Source organism: Vulpes lagopus, chromosome 2, assembly GCF_018345385.1.
Source record: "Vulpes lagopus strain Blue_001 chromosome 2, ASM1834538v1, whole genome shotgun sequence".
NCBI lineage: Eukaryota > Metazoa > Chordata > Mammalia > Carnivora > Canidae > Vulpes > Vulpes lagopus.
The window spans coordinates 71672032-71698728 of record NC_054825.1 but is presented as its reverse complement, the minus strand read 5'-3'; the positions used below and the strand labels follow the sequence as shown (position 1 = coordinate 71698728).

The following is a 26697-nucleotide window of genomic DNA, read 5'->3' as shown; positions in this document are numbered from 1 at the left end:
TCCTATTTGTGGAAACCTTTAATGTCTGTTAGTGTGTCCTAAATATATCAAAAGCTCAGTCCGACTCTCCAGCACTTAAGGAAGAAAGGTCTAATGTCACTATATGGGGGTTGAAGTAGGTGCCAAAGGAAAAGCAGTTCCCACCACCTCCAAGGAGCAGGAGCTGTTGCTCTTCAGGAAGGAGGATGCTGGTATGATTGTGTAACATTAACGGCCATGGCACACATGTTGTGTCAATCTGATACTCAGAGCTCAATCCTGTAGTTAAATCAATTACAGTCACTCCAGGAACTGAGGAGGAATGAATCCAGACTCCTCCAACCAGTAGAAGCTTCCCATTGAGCACATGAGCTGTGTGGGAGTACCTTGGAGTAATGGGAGGCTGGATGACTATTGATTCCCAGAGGAATCCACAAGAGCTTGGTTTTAGAAAGAGTACAGAGCTCAGTGGCTCCTCAGAAACACCCAGACCTCCAGCAATAACGGCTCCCCCTTGCCAGCTGCAGGCACTGTGTGAATGCCGACCTTCAGGTGCCTCTCCCTCCACTGGGATACTGACCCAAGCCATTGTCCCCATATGTAGGAAATGCCAGTCACTTAGTACAGGTTCCACCACACTTCGACCCCCATACACAAACAAATATTTCTGATTTTCATAGGACACTTCTGTTGTTGAATGCCGCCAACATGACAACGTGGAATCTTCTGGGCCAGCCTTTTTTACTGTTACACTTAGGCCCTCAGTGCTGTTGTCCTCACTCTTACAAACACCAAGTTGTAGAATTCCCAAGGCTGGAGTTACTGGGGACAGTCTCCCTCCCAGAACCAAAATCTGAGTATCTGAAAGTCTTGTCATGGTGTGATAAAGGCGTCCATCCCACAGGGCTCCGGTCCCACAACTGCATATTTGGTTGCCTTTCCATTCAAAGTCACAAAATCTCGAGAGCAAGTGAAACTTGCTCACTCGGCAATGCCGCCCCTCTTGCTCTCCAAATCCTCCTGTGCTAAGAATAATGCTTGGGCTCAAAAGGACAGAGGCATGCCCATATCTCTTAAGGTTTCGGCCCTGGCTGTCACTAGTGACTATTCTAGCAGGGAAGACTCCTGATGGAGAAGCAGGATCTACTCGAGGAAACACCTCTGAGAGTGGAAACACCAGAGTTTGGGACAGAGTGTCTCCTGTTGAAGCGGCCAGAATGAAATAGTGGGCGCACTTCAGATGCCACTCCTCAAACTCATCAAAAGGTTCAAGATTTTCCACGCGCTGGCATTCTTCTGAGGAGAGAAAGCAGCGATAGAATTCATTCATGTCCATGGCACGACAATCAGTCCAGCCCGCCTGAAGGAAGCGGTGCTGCTGGGCCTCTACGTCGGGAAAGCGGTCCAGACCATGCAGCGGAGAACTGAGCTGCCGAAAATGCTGCTGCATGAAGTGGCCAAAGGCATCATGTGGCCTCATCTGCTCGTAGATCACGAACAGGGCATCAGGAAAACGCTGGGCTGCCCAGGCAATGAGGGCCGCGGCATCATTCGGCTCCAGATAGGTCAGCACGGCCTCAGCTAGGAGCAGCGTGGGTGCAGCCGCATCAAGGCCGGCGGCGGCCAAGGCCTGGTCCAATCGCGGGAGCTGCCGCAGGTCCAGGCCTAGGAGGCGGTAGTCCGCGCTCTCAAAGCACAGCACGGATGCGGGGTCCCTGCTCTGGAAAGGCCCGGTCAACCCGCACAGTTCCGGCGTATCTTGAATCCTCTCCGCTTTGCGTCGGGCCACGTCCGGAAAATCTACTTCCCAGACTGCAGCCCCGGTCAGGCGGCCCTCGGTTTTCAAGCGAAAATACAGCGAATCCGAACCGGCTCCCAGCGATACGACCTGGGCGCGAGGAGCGCCGGGGGCCGCGCACGTCCGTTCCAGGAAGGCGCGCACGCAGTGCCCCACGGCGCGTGCGCGGACGTAGTAGCCGCGGTGGATGAGGGGCGCGCGGCGCGCAGTCCCCGGAACCAGCAACGCGGCAAAGGGGTCGTGCACGTACCCGTGCGCGGCCAGGGAACTCTTGCTGAGGGCGCTGCTGTCGTTCGTGCTCTGTACCGCCCCCGACCGACGCTCGCGGCCCCGCGGGCCCATGGCCGAGAAGAGCGTGAGGAGCGGCGGTCCGTCTCCGTGGTGAGCTGTCTTTGGTGCCGGAGTAGGCACCTCGGGGACGTCGGTAGGGAAGAAGTACCCCGCCGCAGTGACTTCCCTTCCGCGTGTGTGTGCGTCACTTCCGCGACGTGGGCCCCTCTCCAATCAGGATTGAGGAGGGTGTGGCTTGTGCTAAATTCGATTGTGATTGACATTTGCGGGGGGGATTTTTCTGAGACTTCGTTTTCCGGGAAGACAGACCCCCTCCGGCTTATTGTGGGCACCTGGACTGTGTCTGGGAAGCGCAACAAGCCTTTCCGTCCGAAGGGAAAATTTAGCTGAGTCCTCTTAGTTGACTCAACTATTGACGGACACCTTTAAGGGTGAGTGTGTGGGGACTGACAACCGGACTTCCTTGGACGGCAGGGTCAGCGCTGAGTGTTCTGGTGGGACAAAGTAGGATTAGAACCACTGACCTTGGTTGATGGGCAGGGCGAAGAAGGGGTGGTTCCTCAGATGCTAACCACTAGTAATTACTAATTTATTTAATACCTGCACAGTTTAAAAAGAGTCCCATTTAACGGAAAACAAGTCAGTGAGGCCAGGTGCAAAATGAAACTTAGAGAGGTTGTGGTTCACCCAGTAGATGTTTCCCCGCCTATATATACTATTAATTCTCTTGTATTCCCGGCTCTGTGCAAAGCTGACAATAAGTAAAACCTTTATTTTTCAGCTATAAAATGACATTCCCCTCCACCTCCAAAAGTCTGTGACTCTAGGATACTGTTGAATATATCCACGGAAGAGAGAGATCACAGAAGGGGGGTAATTATTCCCTCTGATAGGGTCTGAGTCTTTTTTTTTTTTTAATTTTTATTTATTTATGATAGTCACACACAGAGAGAGAGAGAGAGAGAGAGAGAGAGGCAGAGACACAGGCAGAGGGAGAAGCAGGCTCCATGCACCGGGAGCCCGATGTGGGACTCGATCCCGGGTCTCCAGGATCACGCCCTGGGCCAAAAACAGGCGCTAAACCGCTGCGCCACCCAGGGATCCCTAGGGTCTGAGTCTTATTGGGGCTTTAATTTTTTTTTTTTTTTTTTTTTTTTATAATAGTCACAGAGAGAGAGAGAGAGAGAGAGGCAGAGACACACAGGCAGAGGGAGAAGCAGGCTCCATGCACGGGGAGCCCGATGTGGGATTCGGTCTCCAGGATCGCGCCCTGGGCCAAAGGCAGGCGCTAAACCGCTGCGCCACCCAGGGATCCCTTTGTTGGGGGTTTAAAATAAGCATTATATTGTTCTTGAGTTGGAGGTTTGGAAGTCATCAACAGTAGGAAACCGCTTCCAGAGATATTGAGGAAATTTATAATTTATTAATTGGGATTTGGTGCCTGACTGCAGGGCCTAAGGTGAAGAAGGAAATCAGGATGACTCTAAGTATGGTTATCTTGCAGCAGTCTAGCAGAATGATTAAGAGCAAGAGTTTAGGAGTTCAGCCAGTTTGGATTTGGATACTGGAACTCAGAGGTTTGAGTCAGGATAAAGGTTTGATAACTGAAAAATGTCTTTAGATTTGGCGTTGAAGAGCTCTAAATGATTTCAGAGAGCAAGTTCTGTGGAGCAGTAAGGGCAGAATTCATTATTTCAGTGAATGGGAGATAAATAAATGGAGGCAGCCGGTCCAAATTATGCCTTCAAGGAGCTTGGCTTAGAATGAAAGGAGAGACAGGGCAATATGGGAAGAATAAAGAGGAATATGGGTACAAGAAGTAAATTAAAATCTGAAATTTAGTAAGGTGTAGTTCTTACCTGTTAGAGGCATAGATGAGAGTTTATTTCACCTTCCTTTCTAGAAGCTTTGGTGAAACCTCTTGATTGGCTGGGGCAAAAAAATACAAACATCCTGACTTATCTTTTGTTTCATCCATTAAAATCAGACACTATAGAGGAAAGATGCTCAGTCTTTCCTGAAATGACTGCAAATGAAATGTCTGCAAGTGCCTTTCTATAAAACTACTTGTTTTTTAAGATTTTATCTATTTGAGGGGATCCCTGGGTGGCGCAGCGGTTTGGCGCCTGCCTTTGGCCCAGGGCGCGATCCTGGAGACCCAGGATCGAATCCCGCGTCGGGCTCCCGGTGCATGGAGCCTGCTTCTCCCTCTGCCTGTGTCTCTGCCTCTCTCTCTCTCTCTCTGTATGACTATCATAAATAAATTAAAAAAAATTAAAAAAAAGATTTTATCTATTTGAGAGAGAGCAAGTGAGCATGAGCAAGGGGAGGGGCAGAGGAGGAGGGAGAGGGAGAGAGAGAATCTCTAGCAGATCGCTCTGAGCACTGAGCCCTATGTGAGGCTCAATTCCATGACCCTGAGATCATGACTAGAGCTGAAGACAAAAGTTGGACACAACCTACTGAACCACTCAGGTGCCCCCAAACTTTTTTTCCTTTTTGCCCATTTTAATATCAGGGCAACTTATGTAACCCCTCTCAGTATCAATTTACTGATTTGTGTTGTAGCAGAAGTATTTATTTTGCAAAGTTATTGCAAGAATCAAAGTTAATAGTAAAAGCACTTGTCACTTATCTGGTGGGCTCTGAATGAGAACTGTTTTTATCAACATCATTATCATTAATATGTGAGAACCCAGAGGATTAGGGTGGCTATTCTGAGAAATCACTAAATTTCATTTGGAATTTTATCTTAATTTATAAGCCACTTAAGAGGTGAAGGGAAATTAGGCTTTATTTATCACCAACAATGTGCTAGGCACTGTCCTAGGTCTTAGGGAGGTAGAATAAGCCATAGTCATTGTTCTTCTGAAGATTATAGTCTGGTGAGGAAGAAAGACAAGTAAATCAATGATTGAGATGGGGTGCCTATGTGGCTCAGTCGGTTAAGCATCAGACTCTTGCTCTCAGCTCAAGTGTTGACCTCAGGGTTGTGATTTAAACCTTGTGTTGGGCTCCATGCTAGGTATGGAGCTTAAAAAAAAACAAAACAGTGACTGAGATACAATGTGACAAAGTGCTAACTTAAAGGTAGTCACTGAATTATACAGGAGCATAGCAGAGGGGAATTTAAATTACTTGATTAATCTTCATAGCTACTCTGCATTTGTATCCCATTTTTACAAATAAGGAAGCTGAAACCATTAGTTTAGTAACTAAGGCCATACAGCTACTAAAGGGCAGAACTGGTATAAGGATTAACATGTGTCCATCTGACTCCACTGCTTCTGCTCTTCATTTAAATTTTTTTAACAGCTCAAAAATGTAAACTTCTACCCAAAATAGGCTTTATAAATTTCTACTTTTAGAAGTAGTTTTATAGGGGTGCCTGGGTGATTCAGTTGGTTAAACGTCTGCCTTTGGCTCAGGTCCCGATCCCAGGGTTGTGGGATCCAGATCCTGCCAAGGGCCTGGATCCCACTACCCATCCCCAGCTTCACATGCGAGCTCTCTTGCTCTCTCATAAATAAAACTTAAAAAAAAATAAAAAATAAAAAGTTTTATAAAATATCTAATAGGTAAGGAATACACCTTACTAAATTTCATATTTTAATTAACTTACCAGTTTGAGGCCTTTTCTTATTTCTAGGTTAGGTTGTTAATTTGCTTTAATAGCATTGAAGGGGCTTTTGCCTTTTTTTTTTTTTCCTTTTGTGTTGTGGTAAAATACAAAATTTACCACTTGAGCCAGTTTTATTTTATTGTATTTTTTTCCAGCTTTATTTTTATTTTTTTATAATAAATTTATTTTTTATTGGTGTTCAATTTACCAACATACAGAATAACACCCAGTGCTCATCCCGTCAAGTGCCCCCCTCAGTGCCTGTCACCCATTCACCCCCACCCTCCTCCCCTTCCACCACCCCTAGTTCATTTCCCAGAGTTAGGAGTCTTTATGTTCTGTCTCCCTTTCTGATATTTCCCACACATTTCTTCTCCCTTCCCTTATATTCCCCTTCACTATTATTTATATTCCCCAAATGAATGAGAACATATAATGTTTGTCCTTCTCCAATTGACTTACTTCACTCAGCATAATACCCTCCAGTTGGCTTTTGCCTTTTGAAGAATAAACTGCAAAATTCTGTTTCTTTGTTTTTAGGTCAACATCTGAAAATGTTCACATTTGTTTAAATAGGGGAACCTGAGCTCAGAGCTACATCTACAGTTTATCTTATCAAAATGTGTGGACGTAGAACAAGCTGAAGGAAATTGAAGATCACAGAACTTACTGACTGAAGCACTGTTCATAACAAGAATAACAGTATTTGGAGAAAGACCTTTTTATTCCACTAAATCATGATGGAAGCAGAAGAACACCAACAGCCATGGAAGACAGCCTTTTACTCAGAATTACCTAAAGTGGTGAGAATTCAACCACAGAATACTGGAGTGGTTGCTAAGTATAAGGATGTCTATGTTTGTTTGTTTCCTCAAAGAAAAGTAAATTTTATAGGTAGAATTTGTAAATTTTGTAAACTTTAAAAGTTATATAGTTACATCTAGTAGGCAGTTTGCCTAGTGCAAATTACAAACATGAGGTGCCTGGTATGATGCTATAAATCTAGTGGCTATTTGAGAAATTTTTACTAATTGTATTCTCTTGTTTTAGGAACTTCATGCCCACTTGAATGGATCCATTAGTTCCAATACTATGAAGAAATTGATAGCCAAGAAGCCAGGTCTTAAAATCAATGATCAGATGACTATGATTGATAAGGGAAAGAAAAGAACTTTAGAAGAGTAAGTTTGGGAAGGTTGTGGACGTATTTCTTTTATTCTCTATTAGAGTTTTGAGATTGTAAATACTATGTAAGAATCCAGATTTTAGTAGTTGATAGGGTAGCCATCTGGTATGGAGAGTATAACTTAACATATAGCATTTTTTTTCCAGCTGTTAGACCATTGACAGTATTTTTAGTGATTAACATTTGTAAAGTTATTCTATATTAGAATATTCTTTAGAGGTGAAAATGTAGGCTTATTGATTTTTCTCCCTGTTTGCTGCTGTCAACAGGAGGTAGGGGATATGGCAAAGGGAAATAGTATTTCCCACTTAAAAGTAACATTTTCTTTTCAGGCATTTGATTATCCTTCCAGATCAGTGTAATTTTTGAAGAACCTATTCTGTAGTTCTTTATAAATATATAATTAGTAGTAGCCTAAAATATATTCATTCAATTTAGTTGGATTTGTCTCCAGTGACAAGTTTTTGATGACTAGAATATATTAAAACTTTTCCTGTTGCAGATGTTTCCAGATGTTTCAGATTATTCATCAGCTTACTACTAGCCCTGAAGATATTCTAATGGTGAGAAATGAAGCAATTTTTAGAGTGGTTTAAAAATTATTAAGTAATTTATAGCCTTCTGTTATTCACATGAAGTTTTGCTTTCATCAAGAGCCTAATGAAAAATATTTTCTCCTTTTTGTGGCAACTGTTTTCAAAACCATTATTGGACATTGCCAAGAGTTAATATCAAGAGACTACATTCATTGTAAAAGGTCTGAGAGAAGAACCAAGATCAACATATTCTGTTACATAGAGGATAAAATCTTGTCCTGTTTTCCATATATACCATATCAAATGAAATATTTGACCATAGATGGACATTTTTTTGATAAGGCTTTATCTGTACTACTTGAGATACTACTTGAGATACTTTTAACTGCCTGGGTGGACAGTATAAAGAATGAAGTTCAGGAAGTAATTAGAGATTGAATGGTTAATTCCTAGTCCTTCCCTCTGGAGATGAAGGATTAGAGGACACCATTGTGTTCTCTATCTCTCTCTCTCTCTCTTTTTTTTTTAAAGATTTTATTTATGTATTTGAGAAAGTGAGAGGGAGACAGCATGAGCAGAGGGAGAGGCAGAGGGAAAAGCAGACTTCTTGCTGAGCATAGGTTCCATGCAGGACTCAATGCCTCAATGCGATGCGGGGCTCGGGGTCCATCTTGGGACTCCCAGATCATGACCTAAGCTGAAGGCAAATGCTTAACTGACTGAGCCACCCAGGCCTCCCACCTCTGTGTCTTCCTATCTGAAACTCTGTAATACTAGACTCTGATAAGGATGACTGGCTTCTGTATCATTGTCTGACTAGGGTGGCATTCTAAAATGTACTCTTTGTAACTGGAGAAAAACAGAATCCTATCAGTTTTCATAATCATTAGAAAAAAAAATGCACACTGAGGGAGACACTTGATGGGATGAGCACTGGGTGTTATTCTATATGTTGGCAAATTGAACACCAATAAAAACAAAAGAAAAAGAAAAAAATGCAGAGTAAGAGGTATGACCTTGAGAATTAACTCTTGACTGGTCAGGAAAGAAATTTTCCTTCCTGGCTGAGACTGATCCTCATGATAAATATTAAGTAAATTGATCACCTTTTAGAGGAGAGTTGACTTTGAAAGTTTAGTTCAACAGGGATCCCTGGGTGGCGCAGTGGCTTGGCGTCTGCCTTTGGCCCAGGGCGTGATCCTGGAGACCCGGAATCAAATCCCACGTCGGGCTTCTGGTGCATGGAGCCTGCTTCTCCCTCTGCCTGTGTCTCTGCCTCTCTCTCTGTGACTGTCATAAATGAATAAAAAAATAAAATAAATTTCCTCTTTAAAAAAAAAAAAAAGAAAGTTTAGTTCAACAAAAGTTGCCCAAGTGCCCATAATGTTCTAGGCACTGTGTTAAAGAGAGTGCCCCCTGAGGAATGTATAGTTAGATTAGAGAAACAGATACATAAGCACATAAATCCAACATAATGAGGTAAGCTGTGTGTTAGAGACACACACAGGGATTTATAGGAACTCAAAAAAGGATTGTCTAATTAGCCACTCAATAGATATTGAATGCTGCTAGGAATGTCTCACTTTCTGTTGTTAATTATAACAGAGTAAAACTGATGAAATCTTGGATTCTGAGAGTTTATCTAGAGCTAGAGTAATGTCATGCTCATTATTTCATTCCTTTCAAAGTTGGTAAAAAGCTTTATTAAAATGAGGGTAAGGCAAGATGAAATCAGTGGGAGACAAACCATAATTCTAATCATAGGAAACAAACTGAGGGTCACTGAGGGAGAGGGGAGTGATGGACATTAAGGAGGGCATGTGATGTAAATGAGCACTGGGTATTATATAAGACTGATGAATCACTGACCTCTACCTCTGAAACCAATAATATATGTTAATTAGTTGAATTTAAATAAAAAATAATTTTTAAAAAATGAGATAAGGAAGGGCCCCTGGGTGGTCAGCTCAGGGTAAGATCTCAAGGTCATGAAATGGAGCGCCCCCCCCCACTTTGGCTTATTGGGGAGTCTGCTTGGGGATTCTCTCCCTCTGTCCCTCCCACAACTCAAGCACGATTATATGCGCTTTTGCACTCATGCATGCTCTCTCAGATAAATACACTTGATCTTAGCCAAAAGGCCAAGAAGCAGTCTCTCTCAAATAAATAAAATCTTTAAATAAAATGGTGGAATTATGATTCTGTGATTTGACTTAGTGGTACTAAAATGAGCAACTTTAAAGCTTTTTTTTTTTTTTAAGATTTTATTTATTAGAAAGAGAGAGTAGAATCAGGAGGAGCAGCAGGCAGAGGAAGAGGGAGAAGCAGATTCCCTACTGAGCAGGGAGCCAGATGTGGGGTTCGATCTCAGGACCTTGGGATCATGACCTGAGCCAAAGGCAGACACTTAACCAACTGAGCCAACCAGGCGTCCCAAATGAGCAACTTTAGGTGGTTCAGAAGAATGACATTGAGAATGGAGTTAATAGTATTTACATATAATAAGTGAACCTTGTGTGGGAGTAAGCCAAGAGATTGTTCGTAAATGTGAGACCAAGTGTATGGGATCACTTAAGAGTTTAGTCAAGATGACCTGGATGTAATCTCAAAGAGAAAGGATTGGAATGTGCCTGAAATAATAATATTAACTATTGCATTTGCCAGACAGACATCCAAGACTACTTTCTGAGGTGGGTATTTTTATTTTTCCCTTTTTGCAGATGAAAAAAAATTCCCGAGGCTTAAATTGATTACATGTAACTTGTTCGGGTCACTTACAGGGAGAGTAAGTGGCAGAATTGATGATCTTTGGACTCTGATTCCAGAGCCCATGTTCTTTCTCGTTCAAGAGATGCAGTCTTACCATCCTTTGAGTAAGCAGAAACTTAACTAATTGTGGATGTACTCTGTCTGAAGAAGGAACTCAAATAACAGTTGTCCTTAGTACCACTTGCTGCATGGAGCAGAAAGGCCTAATCTGGCAGACATGATTGGGAACCCCAAGAAGTGTTTGGACATGAGTAGGAATGATACCACAGGCCTCACCATGGCCTACATAAATCGTCCCACTGCTCTCATTCCATACTTGCCAGCGGCTTCTGTTGTTCTGTTTGGTTTCACTGGTAGCTCAAGAAACCAAGAAAAAGGGTACCTTGAATAGTAGCTGTGGTCTTATAAGTCACTAAGGACTGCCATTTCATACCTTCATTTCACCCTCATTGTCACTGCATACATAACAAATAGGCTTCTGTATTAGCCACATATGAGCTGGCAACTACAGTTCCTTGGCCTGCGTAGATGAGGCCTACACTCTGGTGGTAGCATTGGCAGCAACATGGAGTTTGCAGTGCCATGGGCTCAGGTGCCTATGATGATGGTACAGAAGCTGCAGGGTCTTGTTCTATAGTGGAGGAAGCAATAGTGTCTTGCTTGGTCCAAGAGTGTCACATGATTTTGAATGCTTTTGTGTTGACCTGAGCTGTGTAGTCTCTGAGGCTGATTTTCCAGAACTCCTGGTGAATTTTAACTTAGTATAATTATAATAAATTCCTTTTTGGCTTTAGTTAAATGTACACATGCACGTGCACACATACACACACACACTCCAGATGAAGCCCAGACCTTGGATTACAATGAATCCACCAAAGTAGTGCTGCCTTGTTAGCCACTGCCTACACAATCAGCCAACCCTTGTTCTTTTACCAGGACACTGCGCTTGCATGCCCATGTACATGTAGTCAAAACAGATTAAGATTAGGATACCAACTACAGGGACTAACTAGGGCTGGTTGTCACAGCATTACCAACCTGGCCCTTTTTTCTTCTAGATTTGATTTTCTTTTTCTTTCATTCTTTTTTTTTTTTTTTTTTTAGGATGGATGGCAGAGAAGGAAAACATGCTTTCATCCTTTTAATACCATTGACCCTAGTCATTTAGTTATTTTTGGATTTTTAAAATTTGTACTAAATTGGATACCATTTTACTCATATTTATCACCCATTTCCTTTGCCAAAGAGAAATTTTTTCTTAGCACTTCTGGGGAAAATTTCACCCTGCCTGAAGAAACTCTTGAAAAGTACAACTTTCATTTGTAAATAACTTGAATAAGAACCTTAAGCCATGACTTTAAATGGTTCATCAGTAATGCCTAATTGTTTTAGCTACATGCTTCCATATGTACTTTCCTAGTACTACACACTCATAAGTAATTTTAGTTTTGCCTCATTTCTCTGTTTTATCAGCTGCTGTTATGAATACTAGGAAATGGAGAAATGGCTAAAAGGAGAAAATAGAAATAAAAAGTACATGTGATGTGCAGATTTGGACTTAATGTGAGAATGAGGGTTGTGATGGGAGTTCTTGGAAGTGTTATAGTCCCGTCACAGTCTGCAACAGGGATATGACAAAGCAGGCCATCTTAGCCATGTGAGGGACTTGCAATATATTTTGCAAATGAAGCAAAATAGCATTGCAAAATATTTTGCAAATGTAGCATTTGGCACTTTCATTGGGACCTTAACACCAACATTATCAATATTGTGTCCATTGCCTTATTTATCAGGTCACAAAAGATGTCATTAAAGAATTTGCAGATGATGGTGTCAAGTACCTGGAACTAAGGAGCACACCCAGAAGAGAAAATGCTACAGGTAGGATTTAATTACTTCTCAGCAAATATACCTTTTTCTTCTATGCTTTGATGATTCATGTGTTTATAAGTTGAGAATATGAAGCACTTACTTTTACAGTATTACAGACTCAACAGTCCAAATCTTTTGATGTACATTATGAGTGAGTGAGTTACTAAGTTTAAAAATCAGGTCAGAGATTATCTGTTTAAGGGAATTAAAAGCCCTTCAAAAATTTTGTTGGTTCTGGTTTGTTTTTCTCACTCTGAGAAAAGGATCCTTGCTTCTTATAGTTACATTATCTTAATTGGAGGCTACTTCTTGCATCAAGAGCACATGTGAGACAGTTCCACCAAATAGATGCTGAATCATGTTTTATGAAAATCACAGAAATGAAAGTTTTTCAGTCACTTCTCAGAGAGTGATAGTGTCTTAGGTCAGGAGCAACCAGCAAGGTGGCAAAACCTCTCTGGAGGGGGATAAGTGGATGTAGATATGATCTGAAGAAATTTCCTGGGACCCTCTTTTCATAAGGACAGCATCAAGAGATATTTTGTAGTGCCAGTCCCTCTTTGTCCTTTGTCTGTGACCTGAAGAGGCCCTGCTGGTTCATTGTGAACCCTGACATGTGCAGCCCAGTCATTCAGGGGATAAAATTTTTAAAACTACATAGAGTTAAGTGTTGAAATGGGATAAACAGAAGATTCTTACCATGCATTTTTAAATTGCAGGATCAGTTCCAAGTTGTGGTGAGGATAGTGAAAAGAAGGAGAGAAGAAACTTGCCACCTACTAGAGCTCGTTTGCTCTTTGAATGGAGATTCAAAGAGGGATGCTAACCTGATATGCAACTATAGGGGAATGGTTAAATAAGGGTTAATGGAAGGCAGCCTCAGTGGCCTTGTGGTTTAGCTGCCTTTGGCCTGGGCCTGATCCTGGAGACCAGGGATTGAGTCCCCTATCGGGCTCCCTGCATGGAGCCTGCTTCTCCCTCTGCCTCTCTGTCTCTCTCGTGAATAAATAAATCTTAACAAAAAAAGGGGGGGGGGCGGTTAATGGAATATTCGGCAACCATTAAAAATATTTGCAAAGACACTATAGACTTGGGGATAACACTCAGAATACAGTGTTAAATGACTGAACAGGATACATATATATACCTAGTAGCACCTCATCTATTCAAAAAAATATATGTGTATACTTAGAAAAAGACAGTGGTTATCTCTGAGTGGTGGGATTATAGGTTACTCATTTTTTTCTTTATAATTTTCTGTGTTATTAGAGATTTTTCCACCTAAAGTAAGCATTTTATGATTGGGGGATAAGAGTGTTTTAGAGGAGGTTGCTCTGGAAAGTGCTCTTTCAGAGCTCCCCAGAAGAAGACGACTTGTGCACCTAAAATTGGAAGAATTGCTCTAGTACCCTTGGACAGGAAACACTGAGCCTGACCAGTACTGAAGAGGCAGGAACCCAAGAAGGGATTTCTTTTCTGGACCAGCAGGAAAACATTCTGCTAATAGGGAAAAATGATTTGCTTTTGTCTTTGTTTTTTTAAGGACAGGCCTTAGAAAAAGGCTTGTTTTATCAGAGCGAACATTTCAGATTTTTTTTTAAATTTTTTTTATTTATGATAGTCACAGAGAGAGAGAGAGGCAGAGACATAGGCAGAGGGAGAAGCAGGCTCCATGCACCGGGAGCCTGATGTGGGATTCGATTCCGGGTCTCCAGGATCACGCCCTAGGCCAAAGGCAGGCGCCAAACCGCTGCGCCACCCAGGGATCCCCATTTCAGATTTTTAGAGCAGTTTGTGAGAATAGTTTTCTTGTTCGTTGGTTTTTTTAGGCTTTTTTTTTTTTTTCTTTAGTAGGCTCCACACTGAACATAGGGCTTGAACTCATGGCCTTGAGATCAAGAGTCACATGTTCTACCGGCTGAGCCAGCCATAACAGTAGTTTTATGTCTGTTGAATCTAATAATAATTTTTAAGTGGGCTTATATTTTCTTTTTTTTCTGCTTTCTAGTACTTCATTTAAAAAATTTTTCAAAAGCACGATTAGCATTTATGAGAATGTACCCATAGGGCCAGGTTTTAACTTATCTTTGATTATGCTCTTGTCACAGCATAAAATAAAAATGTAATTGTTCATAGAGGGATGCTAATGTTGAAGGATGAAATAACTGATGATCTCTTTATAAATATTTTCTTTATGTCCTTTCCAGGAATGACTAAAAAGACTTATGTGGAATCTGTACTTGAGGGTATAAAACAGTCCAAACAAGAAAACATAGACATTGATGTTAGGTAAGAAGCATTGTACCTTAGAAAAAGTAGAATGTGAAAATGTTATTATTTTGATCATAAGTAAAATAGATTTTTATAAGTCAAACAATAACTGATTCTTATCTTAGAAAAACAGAGTGAAGAACTCTGTTGCTTATAGTTGAGAATGCAATTCTAAATTTACCATGTGGCAATAAAATTCTGAGTACTGTTGCTCTAGAGAAGCACAGCTTCCCATTGCTCTTCAGCCAAAATTCAGACTTCTTATTGTGGCCTACAAGGCCCCATGTAATCTGGCTGCCTCTCTGACTTCAACAGCTTTATGTAGACCACTTGTCATTGTTATACACTGGTTTGCTCTTTCTTCCTCAAACAGGCCAAGAGTGTCCCACCTCAGCACCTTTGTACTTCCTGTTACTTTTGCCTTGAACACACTTCCACCATATCCTTGCATGGCTAACTTTTCATTATTATTTCTTTAAGATTTATTTATTTATTCATGAGAGACAGAGAGAGAGAGGCAGAGACATAGGCAGAGGGAGAAGCAGGCTCCGTGCAGGGACTCTGGGATCATGCCCTGAGCCAGTCAGATAGATGCTCAACCGTTGAGTCACCCAGGCATCCCAAGCTTTTCATTATTGAGTTCTCAATTTGCCTTTCACTTCCTCAGAGGGGCCTTCCTTGACCACCTTATCTAAAGTGCCCCCCATCCCACTAAATCCTCTAGTAATCCTTTTATTTCCTTTGTGGCACTCTTCTTAACAAGGTCAGAAACTATCTTGTTTTATTTGTGTGTACATACCCACTCGAGTAAAAATTCATGAGGCCAGGAACCTTATCTTTTGTTTTCCACTACCCGCACACCCCCCCCCCCCCCCCAGTACTTAGAAGTGATATATAATCAGGACTCAGTAAGTCCTTGAAGGAAGAAAGTTACTTGTGAAGTTTCTGGCTATAAAATCTCTCCATATTAAGCTTAGCTAGACTAACACTCATATTCCTCTCAAAAAAAAAAAAAAAAAAAAGCAGGCAAAAGACTAGAGAATTCAGAAAAGAACACTTACAGATGACCAGTAAGTGTACAGGGAACTATTTAATCTCACTAATCAGATTATTTTTTTTTTAAGATTTGTTTATTTGAGGGAGGGTGTGTGTGTGTGTGTGCGCGTGCAGGGGTGGGGGAGAGGCAAAAGGAGAAGGAATGAGAGAATCTCAAGCAGACTGCCTGCTAAGCATGGAGCCTGACGTGGGGCTTGATCTCACAACTCTCAGATCATGACCTGAATTGAAATCAAGAGTTGGACACTCAACTGACAGCCACCCAGGCACCCATAATCAGATAATTTTAAAAAGAAATATTACAATGCCATTTCAGTAGCCCCCCCCCAAAAAAGGGTAATAACCACTATTTGTGAACTTACACATTGCTAGTAAGCATATTTTAAAAACCTCTTTTTTTTTTTAATATTTTATTTATCTATTTTTTTTTTTTTTTTATGATAGTCACACAGAGAGAGAGAGAGAGAGAGAGGCAGAGACATAGGCAGAGGGAGAAGCAGGCTCCATACAACGGGAGCCCGACGTGGGATTCGATCCCGGGTCTCCAGGATCGCGCCCTGGGCCAAAGGCAGGCGCCAAACCGCTGCGCCACCCAGGGATCCCTTATTTATCTATTTGAGACAGAGTGAGCAAGCAAGAGAGCATGCAGAGAGAGAGCAGAAGCAGAGCGGGGAGGAAGAAGCAGACTTCCCACTGAGCAGGGAGCCCGATGCAGGGTTTGATCCCTGGACTCTGGATCATGACCTGAAGTAACAGCAGGTGCTTATCTGACTGAGGCATCCAGGTGCCCCTAAATAAAAATTTCTTTAAACAGCAGTATGTGGGGCACCTGGATGGCTCAGATGGCTAAGTGTCTGCCTTTGGCTCAGGTTGTGATCTCCAGGTCCTGGGACCCAGCCTTGTGTCAGGCTCCCAGCTCAATGGGGAGTTTGCTTCTCCTCCCTCTTTCTCTCCCCCTGCTCTTGCTCTCTCTTTTTTCTCTCTCTCTCTGTGTAGCCCTCTGTCTCCAATGAATAAATAAAATCTTTTTTAAAAAATAAGAATAAAAAGCAGTATGTATTAAGATGTATAAAGATGTTTCCCTCTGACCCAGTACTCCCATTTCTAGAGATGTAGATGTATCCTAAGGAAATAAGTTGATTTTGTGTAGTATTCTTTATTGTAGTGTTATTTATTTATTTGAGAGAACATGAGAGAGAGATGGGTGGGGGCGGGGGTACAGAGAGAGAAGTAGACTCCCTGCTGAACAGGGAGCCCAGATACTGAGCCATTCCCAGGACCCTGGGATCAAGGCAGATGCTTAACTGACTGAGCCACCCAGGAGCCCCTGTAGTGTTATTTATAACAAAAAGTGGAAAACATCCTAAAACATTTAGCAATCAGAGGACAGTTACATTATGTTATGTTCCGATGATTTATGTTGTTTTCTAACATTATTTAATGGCAGGAGAAATTGTTAAGTTAAAAAAGACTGCATTTATATATAGTTGTTCCAAAATTTGTAAATAAATAAATGCTGGAAGAATTTTGTGTGTGTGTAAAAAAAATAAGTTAATAAATGCTGGGATGCCTGGGTGGCTCTGTGGTTGAACATCTGCCTTCAGCTCAGGTTAATCCTGGGACACGGGATTGAGTCCCACATCAGGTTCCCCACAGGGAGCCTGCTTCTCCCTCTGCCTATGTCTCTGCCTATCTCTCTGTGTCTCTCATGAATAAATAAATAAAAATCTTCTTTTAAAATTTTTTTAAAATTAGTAAATGCTAGATGAAAAATATGCAATATTAACAGGAGTTAATTTTTGTCTTCCGATCTACATTTATGACCTAAGTTAGGTAAATACGCATGGTTTACTTCTTTAACATTTTTTATGCAGTCTGTTATGCACTGTGGTTTCAGATGTGCAATAATTTGTACAATGGTTTATTCCCAAGTATGCCTTAAGCAGAACAAATTTTTTTTCTATATAGTTCCTTGCCTTAATAAATATGTAATATAAATTTAAGCAAACTTCTATTTTGTATATTTGTAAACTACAAAGTAAAAAATGAACATTTTGTGGAGTTTGTATTTTGCATACTCAAGGTGAGGATTAAGTTTTAAATAAACCTATAATATTTTATCTGAAAAAAAAATACCCAGGCATCTGGGTATTAGATGCCTTGTAGAATTCCAGCTAACCTGAAGAATGACTTTGTATCAGCTATTGGATATGTGTTAAAAAAAAAAAAAAATATTACCAATTTTTTAACACTTGATTAAATAATGGATCTTAGCCTCCTGATGAAAGAACACACCACCACTTAGGTTATACTCTTGCTAAAAAATCGAATCTGATCAAGCCTCTAGACCAGATCCAATTTTCAGTTTATAGATATCAAGGGAGAAACAGATTAACAACAAGAATTCACTCAGAAAAATGAATATTGTGAGAAACTTTTTAGAACAAAGGACCTGGTTTCTTCAATAAATGAGTTCAAGAACAGTGGAGGGTTGCAGAGAAGAGGAAAGATAGGGCATGGAGGGAGTGCTAGATTAAGAGACTTGGGATGCATTGACCAACACAATGCATGGACCTTAGTTGAACTCTGAATCAAATAAACTGAACAACAAATACAAGAAAAAAATGTGAAACATTTAAGAATTTGAATACTAACTAGATGTTTGGTGCTATTTAGGAATTTATGTGTCATGCCCTCTGGCAAAGTAAGCTGTCCTATCACTCAGGCTGTATTTTTACTAAGGAACTTTTACATGCAGACTGCCATACCTCTCTGGCCATATTTTTTCATCTGGGCTATATTTGTTTTCAACTCTATTTTTCTTATTTTAAAGGTATTTGATAGCAATTGACAGAAGAGGTGGCCCTTCAGTAGCCAAGGAGACTGTTAAACTTGCTGAAGAGTTCTTCCTCTCTACTGACAATACAGTTCTTGGCCTTGACCTCAGTGGAGACCCTACTGTAAGCTGTTTTTCCTAAATACATTTTAATTATGAAAGGTAGAATCAGTTTGTTGGGTAAGGATGAGCTTGGGGCATCCTGGATTCTCCAGAGGTCCAGCAGACTCTCTGTGTGGATGAAGATCTATTTATAACTAAAATCTTTTTTTTTAAAAAAAAGCATAGAGGCACCTGGGTGGCTCAGTCCGTTAAGCATCTCCCTTCACTCTGTCATGATCTCAGGGCTCTGGGATAGAGCCCCATGTTAGGCTCCCTGGTCAAAGGGGCATCTGCTTCCCGCCACTCACCCCCGCTCACTCTCTCTCTCTCTCTCTCTCTCTCTCTCTCTCTCTCTAATAAACTTTTAAAAATTAAAAAGACCCATCCTGCCCTGGGTGGCCCAGAATGTCTGTAGCAGCTATTCTCAGCCAGGGTTCCGTGAAAGAATTAAGCACTCTAAAAAAAGAAAAAAGTAATATTTGCATGAGAGGAGATAAATTAATTCATTACATAGGATTCATGTTTAATATTTAATTATGGCTTGGCCTTAATTATCTCATAGAACCTCCAATTGAGAAAGGCTGGCCTAGAGCTTCTTGAATGTCAGATTCAAGGACAGTGTCTCACTGTCAAACTTGTGGCACTGTTGACATTGTGGGCCAAATAATTCTTTGTCCTGGGAGGATGTCCTATCTATTGCAGGATGTTTAGTAGCATCCCTGTCTTCTCTACCCACTAGATACTAGTAGCACCCTCCTAGTTGTAACAACCAAAAATGTTTCTAGATACTGCCAAATGTCCCCTGGTGAGGTATGCAGAATTGACCATGGTTGAAAATCACTGGATTTTAGAGAGTCCCACAAAATGGGTTTTTATGTCTTTGTCTAAACCAGGACTATTTTGCTCTTGTTTCATTCATCCATTTGGTAGAAGCTTTCTTTGCTGTAATCATACAAGTTCCTGAATCAAGCAAGTTCTCCTTAGCACTAGATAATCTAGATTTTCTTGCAAAAATAAAATTTGGCAACCTCTATATCTAGTGTGGCTGATTGATTTCAGGTTCACTGATACATGACTTTATGTGATTTAATATTCTTGAGGTCAGGGATTGTGTTTTTGCCAGCTTAGTATTCCCTAAAGCGTCTAACACATTGCAGGTGCTTTATAAATGAAATTTTAAAATGAATCAATCTGCTTTTTTTCTTGCTATTATTTTATTCCTTTGTTTATTGACACAGTACATAATTCTTCAGTTTGCCTAGAATTCGCATGCATCTTCATTTTAACTTTTATCTTCAAGGTAGGACAGGCAAAAGACTTCTTGGAACCTCTTCTAGAAGCTAAAAAAGCAGGCCTCAAGTTGGCATTGCATCTTTCAGAGGTAAATAATATCGTAAAATTAGGCTGAGGATAGATTACAATGAAAATAATAATCATTTGTAAATGGCTAAAAGTAATCGTGGAGATTAAAATAAAGTAGAAGAGGAGGAAAGTATAAATATTTTTTAAATGTAAATTATAATGGGTATAATGGGAATGCCTAAAAAAAAAAAAAAGGAATGCCTCAGTGGCTTAGTGGTTTAGTGTCTGCCTTCAGCTCAGGGTGTGATCTGAGGTCCTGGGGTTGAGTCCCACATTGAGCTCCTGCAGGGAGCCTGCCTCTCCCTCTCCCTATGTCTCTGCCTCTCTTTCTGTGTCTCTCATGAATAAATAAATTAATCTTAAAAAAATAAATGTAAATGATAATGACAGAAGTATGACTTGCATTAGTGCCTTATGTTACTGTTTTTGTTTTTGTCATTCCTGAGGGTAGCTATTGACTCATGCTAAAGCTGTGTCATTAAAACAGCTATTGACATCTTACTGAAGAAAATGCATAAGTTTTCATCATCAGTCTTGTCATTGGCAAGCTGACACTAAGAAAAGCACCAGTTCATCTCACTTGTCCTCATAAGGGACCTGAATGTATCACATGCACTGGCAAGAAAGGAAGTAGCTCATCATTATTTTATAAGGCTCATCAGAAGATCAAGTGCCCGTCATTGGGCCCCAGCTCCTTGGCAACATGAGCACAGTGACATAATGTACAGATAATGGCTGGAGAACAGTCACTTTCTTAAGCACATCCCTGTGAGTCAAACAAGGGAGTCAACTGCACTTTCCCCCATTTTACAAATGGATTTACTTTATACCACAGTACTTCTACCAATTTGTTTCATTTTTCTTTTTTCTTTTCTTTTCTTTTTCTTTTCTTTTCTTTTCTTTTCTTTTTCTTTTCTTTTCTTCTTTCTTTTTCTTTCTTTCTTTCTTTCTTTCTTTCTTTCTTTCCTTTCTTTCTTCCTTTCTTTCTTTCTTTTCTCTTTTCTTTCTTTCTTTCTTTCTTTCTTTCTTTCTTTCTTTCTTTCCTTCCTTCCTTCCTTCCTTCTTTCTTTTCTTTTCTTTTCTTTTCTTTTCTTTTCTTTTCTTTTCTTTCTTTTCTTTTCTTTTCTTTTTCTTTCTTCTTCATACAAAAACCTGTACATGATTAATGTGTACAGCTTGATGAGTTTGGAGTTTAATGTCTCAAGTACAGGAAATAATACTTAAGCTACTTACCTCACAGTGTTATTTATGAGTATTAGATGCAGTAATATATAAGGGTTGATTAGCATCATGATTTAAAGATTAAGGAAAAAATTGGAGCTTCCTGTCAATATTGATGTTTTTCATGTCTATAAGCAAAGAGTCAATAATCTGGTGGCAGAAGTTAAATCTAGAGTCTGTGTTTCCACACTCTGATCAAAAAGATCTGTCACAGGACATCCTCTAGTTAACCTAACTGATGTCTGATTGAAGCCGTTGGTCAATAAAATGAAACAGCCAGCATGTGTTACTGTGACCAGTTATCTGTAGTTTTTGTGCACCATAACCTTCTCTTTACCTTACTTTCTGTTGCTTTTCTTTCTTTTTTTTTTTTTTTAAAGACTTTATTCATGAGAGATACAGAGAGAGAGAGAGAGAGAGAGAGAGAGAGAGAGAGCCAGAGACACAGGCAGAGGGAGAAGCAGGCTCCCTGCAAGGAGCCCAATGTGGGACTTGATCCCAGACCCCAGGATCACACCCTGAGCCAAAGGCAGACGTTCAACCACTAAGCCACCCAGGCATCCCCACTTTTCTTTTTCTTTTTTCTTTGTCTATTTGTTTCTTTAGAAAAATTTAAAATGTTCTTTATTCTGTTGCTTTTCTTGTTTGATCCATTGGATGTAAAATATTTCATTTCAACGTGTTATGGTCCTTTGTCTTATAGGCTGTCTAGTAGATAGAGTACAGCTAGACCTGTTCATGGTAGTTGTATATTAGTATATAGCTAGCTGTGTCAAAATAAAACATGAGTGGGGTGCTTGGGTGGCTCAATTGGTTAAGCATCTGACTTGATTTCCACTCAAGTCATGATTGCAGGGTCATGAGATCAAGCCCCATGTGGGTTCTTTTTTTTTTTTTTTTTTAATTTTTTTTTTTTAAATTTTTATTTATTTATGATAGTCACAGAGAGATAGAGAGAGAGGCAGAGACACAGGCAGAGGGAGAAGCAGGCTCCATGCACCGGGAGCCCGATGTGGGATTCGATCCCGGGTCTCCAGGATCGCGCCCTGGGCCAAAGGCAGGCGCCAAACCGCTGCGCCACCCAGGGATCCCCCCATGTGGGTTCTGCTCCAAGCCTGCTTGAATTCTTTCCTTCCCCCTGTGCTCCACTACCCCCACTCACACTTGTACTCATGTTCTCTGTCATATAAATAAATAAAATCCTTAAAAAAAATAAGTAAAAAATAAAACATGAGCATACTACACAGAGAATCTAGGCCCTGGAGTCAGAGCTCCATGACCTTAGGCAACTTAAAAAAAAAAACAAAACAAAAACAAAAAAAAAAAAAAAACACAACTTTATGTTTTAACTACAAAAGTTAGGTATATTTGAAAAAAATCTCAGTGTAGAGAAGTGTAATGAAGGAGGAAAAAAATAAAAACTGAAAGGTCTTTCTCATTTCATTTCTGAGTTGATCTTGTTACTTTTTCTGAACTTTAATTTCTTCATCTTAGTACTTTACAAGATTCTTGTGAGGTTTAAAGGAGAATTTATGTCTCCTCCTTAAAAGGCACAAAGCAGGTTTAAAAGTGTTTATCATTATTATTACTATTGTTAACTCTAATTATTATCATCGAAATGAATCTAGAAGAATATTGGGAAATGAATGGGAAAATAAAGGCCAAGAAGAGAGCTGGGAAAGTATAGGTAGTTCAGCTTTCCAGAATGTCTGCATTATCTTCTTTGTGAGGAACAAAGTAGCTAGTTACAGAAAAATAGTACCTTTTAAGAACTGCTAAAAGAGGTTATTGATCACCCTCTCTCCTTTTTTTGAGATTCCAAACCAAAAAAAAGAAACACAAGTACTTCTGGATCTGCTTCCTGACAGAATTGGGCATGGGACATTTCTCAGCTCCTCTGAGGAAGGATCCCTTGAGCTGGTAGACTTTGTGAGGCAACATCGGATACCATTGGGTAAGGCTTAGGGCTTCAGGTCCTCCTGATAACACTCTGTACATTGGTCCCCAGTCACCTGGTTGCAACATGTATGCAGAGAAGTACTGTTCTAAATATATGTCATGTAGAAATTAAAAGTGGCATGGTACATGTGCTTCCTGAGCCTTATTTAAGTAACAGGAAGTTTTAGCTTCCATTAGAATATAAACCCATGAAAGCAGGGCCCTTGTCTGTCTTGTTCACTGCTACATTCCCCAGTTCTTAGAACTCAATAACTATTATATTGAAGGAATAAGGGTCATCTAGTATTTTAAAATGACTAACCAAATTAATATGTATTATAAAAATGTGTGACATTTATTTAAAAATTAAGAATTATGGAAGATTCCAAGGCATATTTTTAAATGTATGTTGACTATTACCACTTATGTGTCTACATGTATATCTCTGGAGCTGCTTTTAATTAACAACACATATTTATGGAGTAGCTATGCCAGTCACACTGTTCAAATTACTGGGAGTAGAGCAGTAAACAAAACAGGCAAGGTTTCTTTCTCAAGGAATTTATATTCTGCCTAGGTAAGAGAGACAGTAAACAGTTACACAGGAAAATGTCAGTGTTAAGCTCTTTAAAGAAAATTAAACAGTTTGATATAATAGTGATGAGATAATCGCTTTCAGTTGGATGGTCAGGGAAGGCCTTACTTATGTGGAGGGAAAAAAGCAGTTGACTGAAAACCATTTTACTGAATGATCAATTTGCTGAGTTTAGTTTTATGAATTTTCAAAAAATGTGTGTGGGTATGTGTTTTTTAATTACAGAGTTTTCAGCAATTCATAATGAGATTTTTTTTTCTTTTTACTAAGGACATTTTTAACACCCCCAGAAGTTGAGAAAATGGAAGCCACTTGCATAGTGATCTTAGTGTGGTGGCGCAGCTCTGTGCCCAGCAGTGTGAGGGGACAGGCTGCCATCCCTTGGACAGAGTGACCCTGTGTTGAGCCTGCCTTATCATAGTGAGCAAACGCCATCAATCAAGTCAGTGAAGTTATTTCTGCTCTGGCTGGGGAGCCAAGTATAATGTGTCAAGGCAGGAATTTGTTAATAATAGAAGTCATTCTTGAGATGAACTTACTTGGAGCAGACCATAAATAGATGGTTATCTGAGTAAAGGTGTTTTTAAGGGTTTTCTTTAAGTCCATTTCTGCTCTTGGCTTTTTATAATACTGTAGCCCTCAAGCAGTGCTACCATTTTGTTTAGCCTCCACTATAAGACCAGGAAGAAGTGCAGTAATCCACTGGGTGACAGGCATTAAGGAGGGCACCTCATGGGATGAGCACTGGATGTTATACTATATGTTGTCAAATTGAATTTAAATTAAAAAAAGAAAAAAAAAAGTGCAGCAATCCTTCAAAACTTCCTTCATAATTCTTCCCTGCTTTCTCCATGGTGAGTGGCTTATGACATTCCTCTTTCCTCTCCATTTTGGTAAAAGAAAGGGAAAAGTACACAGTGGGAAGGGTATATTAATTTCCTACCTGGTGTAGTTGCTGCCAAAAGTCGTAGCACATACTTCCTGTACAAATTGAACTACAAATTTTCACACATAAGGTGTGTGAAATTAGCAAACCTTGGAAAAATTTCTCATGTATCTACTTGGTGAACACTGATGAACGAGTCTATTTTTTTTTTTGAACGAGTCTATTAATCTGCTTTTAATAAGAGACTTTTTCCTCCTTTCATCTAGAACTCTGTTTGACCTCAAACATCAAAAGTCAGACAGTTCGATCTTATGACCAGCATCATTTCGGATTTTGGTACAGCATTGCCCATCCTTCTGTGATCTGTGTAAGGTGTACACATCACTTATATGAAGTATTTTGCTTTTTCAGTCCACTGTTGCATAAAGTCAGACATTCACTACTAGCTAATTGTCTTGCATTTCTCAGGGTGCTGCCCAAGTAGAGGAGTGAGAGAGGATCAGGGCATGAGAGGCTTCAGAGGGCCAGAGTGACTCAGATTTGGTGATATGGATAAAGGTCCTGGGCAGTACCCAGAGGAATATAAAAAAATACTGAGCCCAGTACCCATCCTTAAGATCCTGTTTTATTTGATCTGGTGTGAGTCCTGTAGACAGATACATTTTAAAAGCTTCCTAGTCCCTGGGTGGCGCAGCGGTTTGGCGCCTGCCTTTGGCCCAGGGCGCGATCCTGGAGACCCGGGGTCGAATCCCACATCAGGCTCCCAGTGCATGGAGCCTGCTTCTCCCTCCGCCTGTGTCTCCGCCTCTCTCTCTCTCTCTCTCTCTCTCTCTGTGACTATCATAAATAAATAAAAAATAAAAATAAAAAATAAAAAAAATAAAAGCTTCCTAGTGATTTTAATAGGCAGCCATGGCTGAAAGCCACTGCTCTGGATTTTCTGGGTTTTGTTTTAAAAAGGATAAAGAGGCCTATTTAGTTATAGATATGCATGGATGCATTTATGGGCCTGTTTAGACTCTTAAAAGAAGCATGGTAAATAGGAAAATAGATTCTAAACATAAGTTACTGTTTTTTAAAAAGTCGTTTCCTTGTTCATTAAATTTTTTTTTTTTTTTTTTTTTTTTTTTTTTTTTTTTTTTTTGTGCAGACCGATGATAAGGGTGTTTTTGCAACACACCTTTCTCAAGAGTACCAACTGGCAGCTGAAACATTTAACTTGACCCAGACTCAGGTGTGGGATCTGTCTTATGAATCCATCAACTACATCTTTGCTTCTGACAGCACCAGGTCTGAACTGAGGAGGAAGTGGAATCATCTAAAACCCAGAGTGTTGTATTTTTAAGCTGCAATGACATGAACTACTTTTGAGTATGTGTTGCAACCAAGATCTTTCCACTGTATCTCACTTAGTTAACTGTCTACCTTTGAAGCACACCAGCCAGGTACCATGGGCACCCTCACCAGCACTTTACTCGTGGCTGGTGCTCAGTAAATATTTTAAATTGACTGGCAGGCTCCGAGGTCTTACTGTGCTTACTTCCATGCTGCTTCCTAAAAGGGGAGTTGAAGGGGCTGGCTCCTAACTGAACTCCCCATTCCACCGGAGATTTGACTTAACTAATCCCTTTCCATTAGTAATCATAAAACTTCAGGAAAATCAAAGGAGTTTCTCATCAAGAAGAGTTTTGGAGTAACTAGTCTAAAGATGGGGAGAAGGGAAAACAGATTGCCACCAAAACCTTTAAGCCTTGTAGCTTGTGACAACAGCGTTCTGTATTTTGTTTTGCTTGCTTTACTCAAACTCCCTTCACTCCAGTATTCCCCAAAACTGTTGACTCCAGGCAATACTGCATACCAGGGATTTTTGTGAATACCCAGTAGTCAGGGTTAATCTACTTTGGATGACCCTAGTGACAGATAGAGCTGGCTTCTAATATCTGGCTTTGCTTCCTCTCATGATTAATCCCCCTGGAATCAAGGTGGTAGTTTTTTAAAAATGTTCCTATGTTACCCTTCTGTTATTTTGACCATAACGGATCTAACCAACCAGATGCTTCTTGAGGTCTAAGGTACTTTAGGTTTCTCTTTCTTGCCTTTAATCTTCCAATTGTTCCAAAGTTTGTATCTGAAAGAGTGTCATGGTGGATGTAGGAGTAATTTAAGCTCCTAACTAAATTATCTCCATATAATATGTCACTTTAAGCACCATATCAGAGAATATATACCATTTTATTTTTTTTATTTTTTTTTTAAATTTTTATTTATTTATGATAGTCACAGAGAGAGAGAGAGAGAGAGAGGCAGAGACACAGGCAGAGGGAGAAGCAGGCTCCATGCACTGGGAGCCTGATGTGGGATTCGATCCCGGGTCTCC

At 40.3% G+C, this 26697-nt stretch overlaps 2 protein-coding genes across 6 annotated transcripts; one reads left to right on the top strand and one right to left on the bottom strand.

Annotated features, from left to right (window-relative positions):
* LCMT2 (leucine carboxyl methyltransferase 2) lies at positions 1–2119 on the bottom strand. Its single transcript, XM_041745183.1, has one exon. It carries the CDS (start codon positions 2117–2119, stop codon positions 56–58), a length of 2064 nt encoding a protein of 687 aa, XP_041601117.1. The 3' UTR covers positions 1–55.
* On the top strand, positions 2023–25829 carry ADAL (adenosine deaminase like). Of its 5 annotated transcripts, none has more exons than XM_041745185.1 (11): positions 2023–2158; positions 6231–6493; positions 6741–6871; positions 7379–7439; positions 11975–12062; positions 14261–14342; positions 18214–18340; positions 19619–19699; positions 22717–22855; positions 24587–24687; positions 25471–25829. In XM_041745185.1, the coding sequence occupies exons 2-11, from the start codon at positions 6428–6430 to the stop codon at positions 25663–25665; spliced, it is 1071 nt and encodes a 356-aa protein (XP_041601119.1). In that variant the 5' UTR covers positions 2023–2158; positions 6231–6427; the 3' UTR covers positions 25666–25829. The 5 variants fall into 5 exon arrangements, with proteins under 5 accessions (XP_041601119.1, XP_041601121.1, XP_041601122.1 ...); XM_041745187.1 differs by having other exon boundaries at positions 2025–2158; positions 6267–6493; XM_041745188.1 differs by lacking the exon at positions 2023–2158 and adding an exon at positions 2344–2499 and having other exon boundaries at positions 24587–24692.
* Positions 25830–26697: the final 868 nt, after the last annotated feature.

Bases quoted from the DNA above. Each gene is read 5' to 3' on its own strand.
- LCMT2 (XM_041745183.1), bottom strand. From the start codon at position 2,119: ATGGGCCCGCGGGGCCGCGAGCGTCGGTCGGGGGCGGTACAGAGCACG.
- ADAL (XM_041745185.1), top strand. From the start codon at position 6,428: ATGATGGAAGCAGAAGAACACCAACAGCCATGGAAGACAGCCTTTTAC. The intron at 12,063-14,260 runs GTAGGATTTAAT...TGTCCTTTCCAG, and splicing joins CAGAAGAGAAAATGCTACAG to GAATGACTAAAAAGACTTAT. The intron at 19,700-22,716 runs GTAAATAATATC...CCTTTTTTTGAG, and splicing joins TGGCATTGCATCTTTCAGAG to ATTCCAAACCAAAAAAAAGA.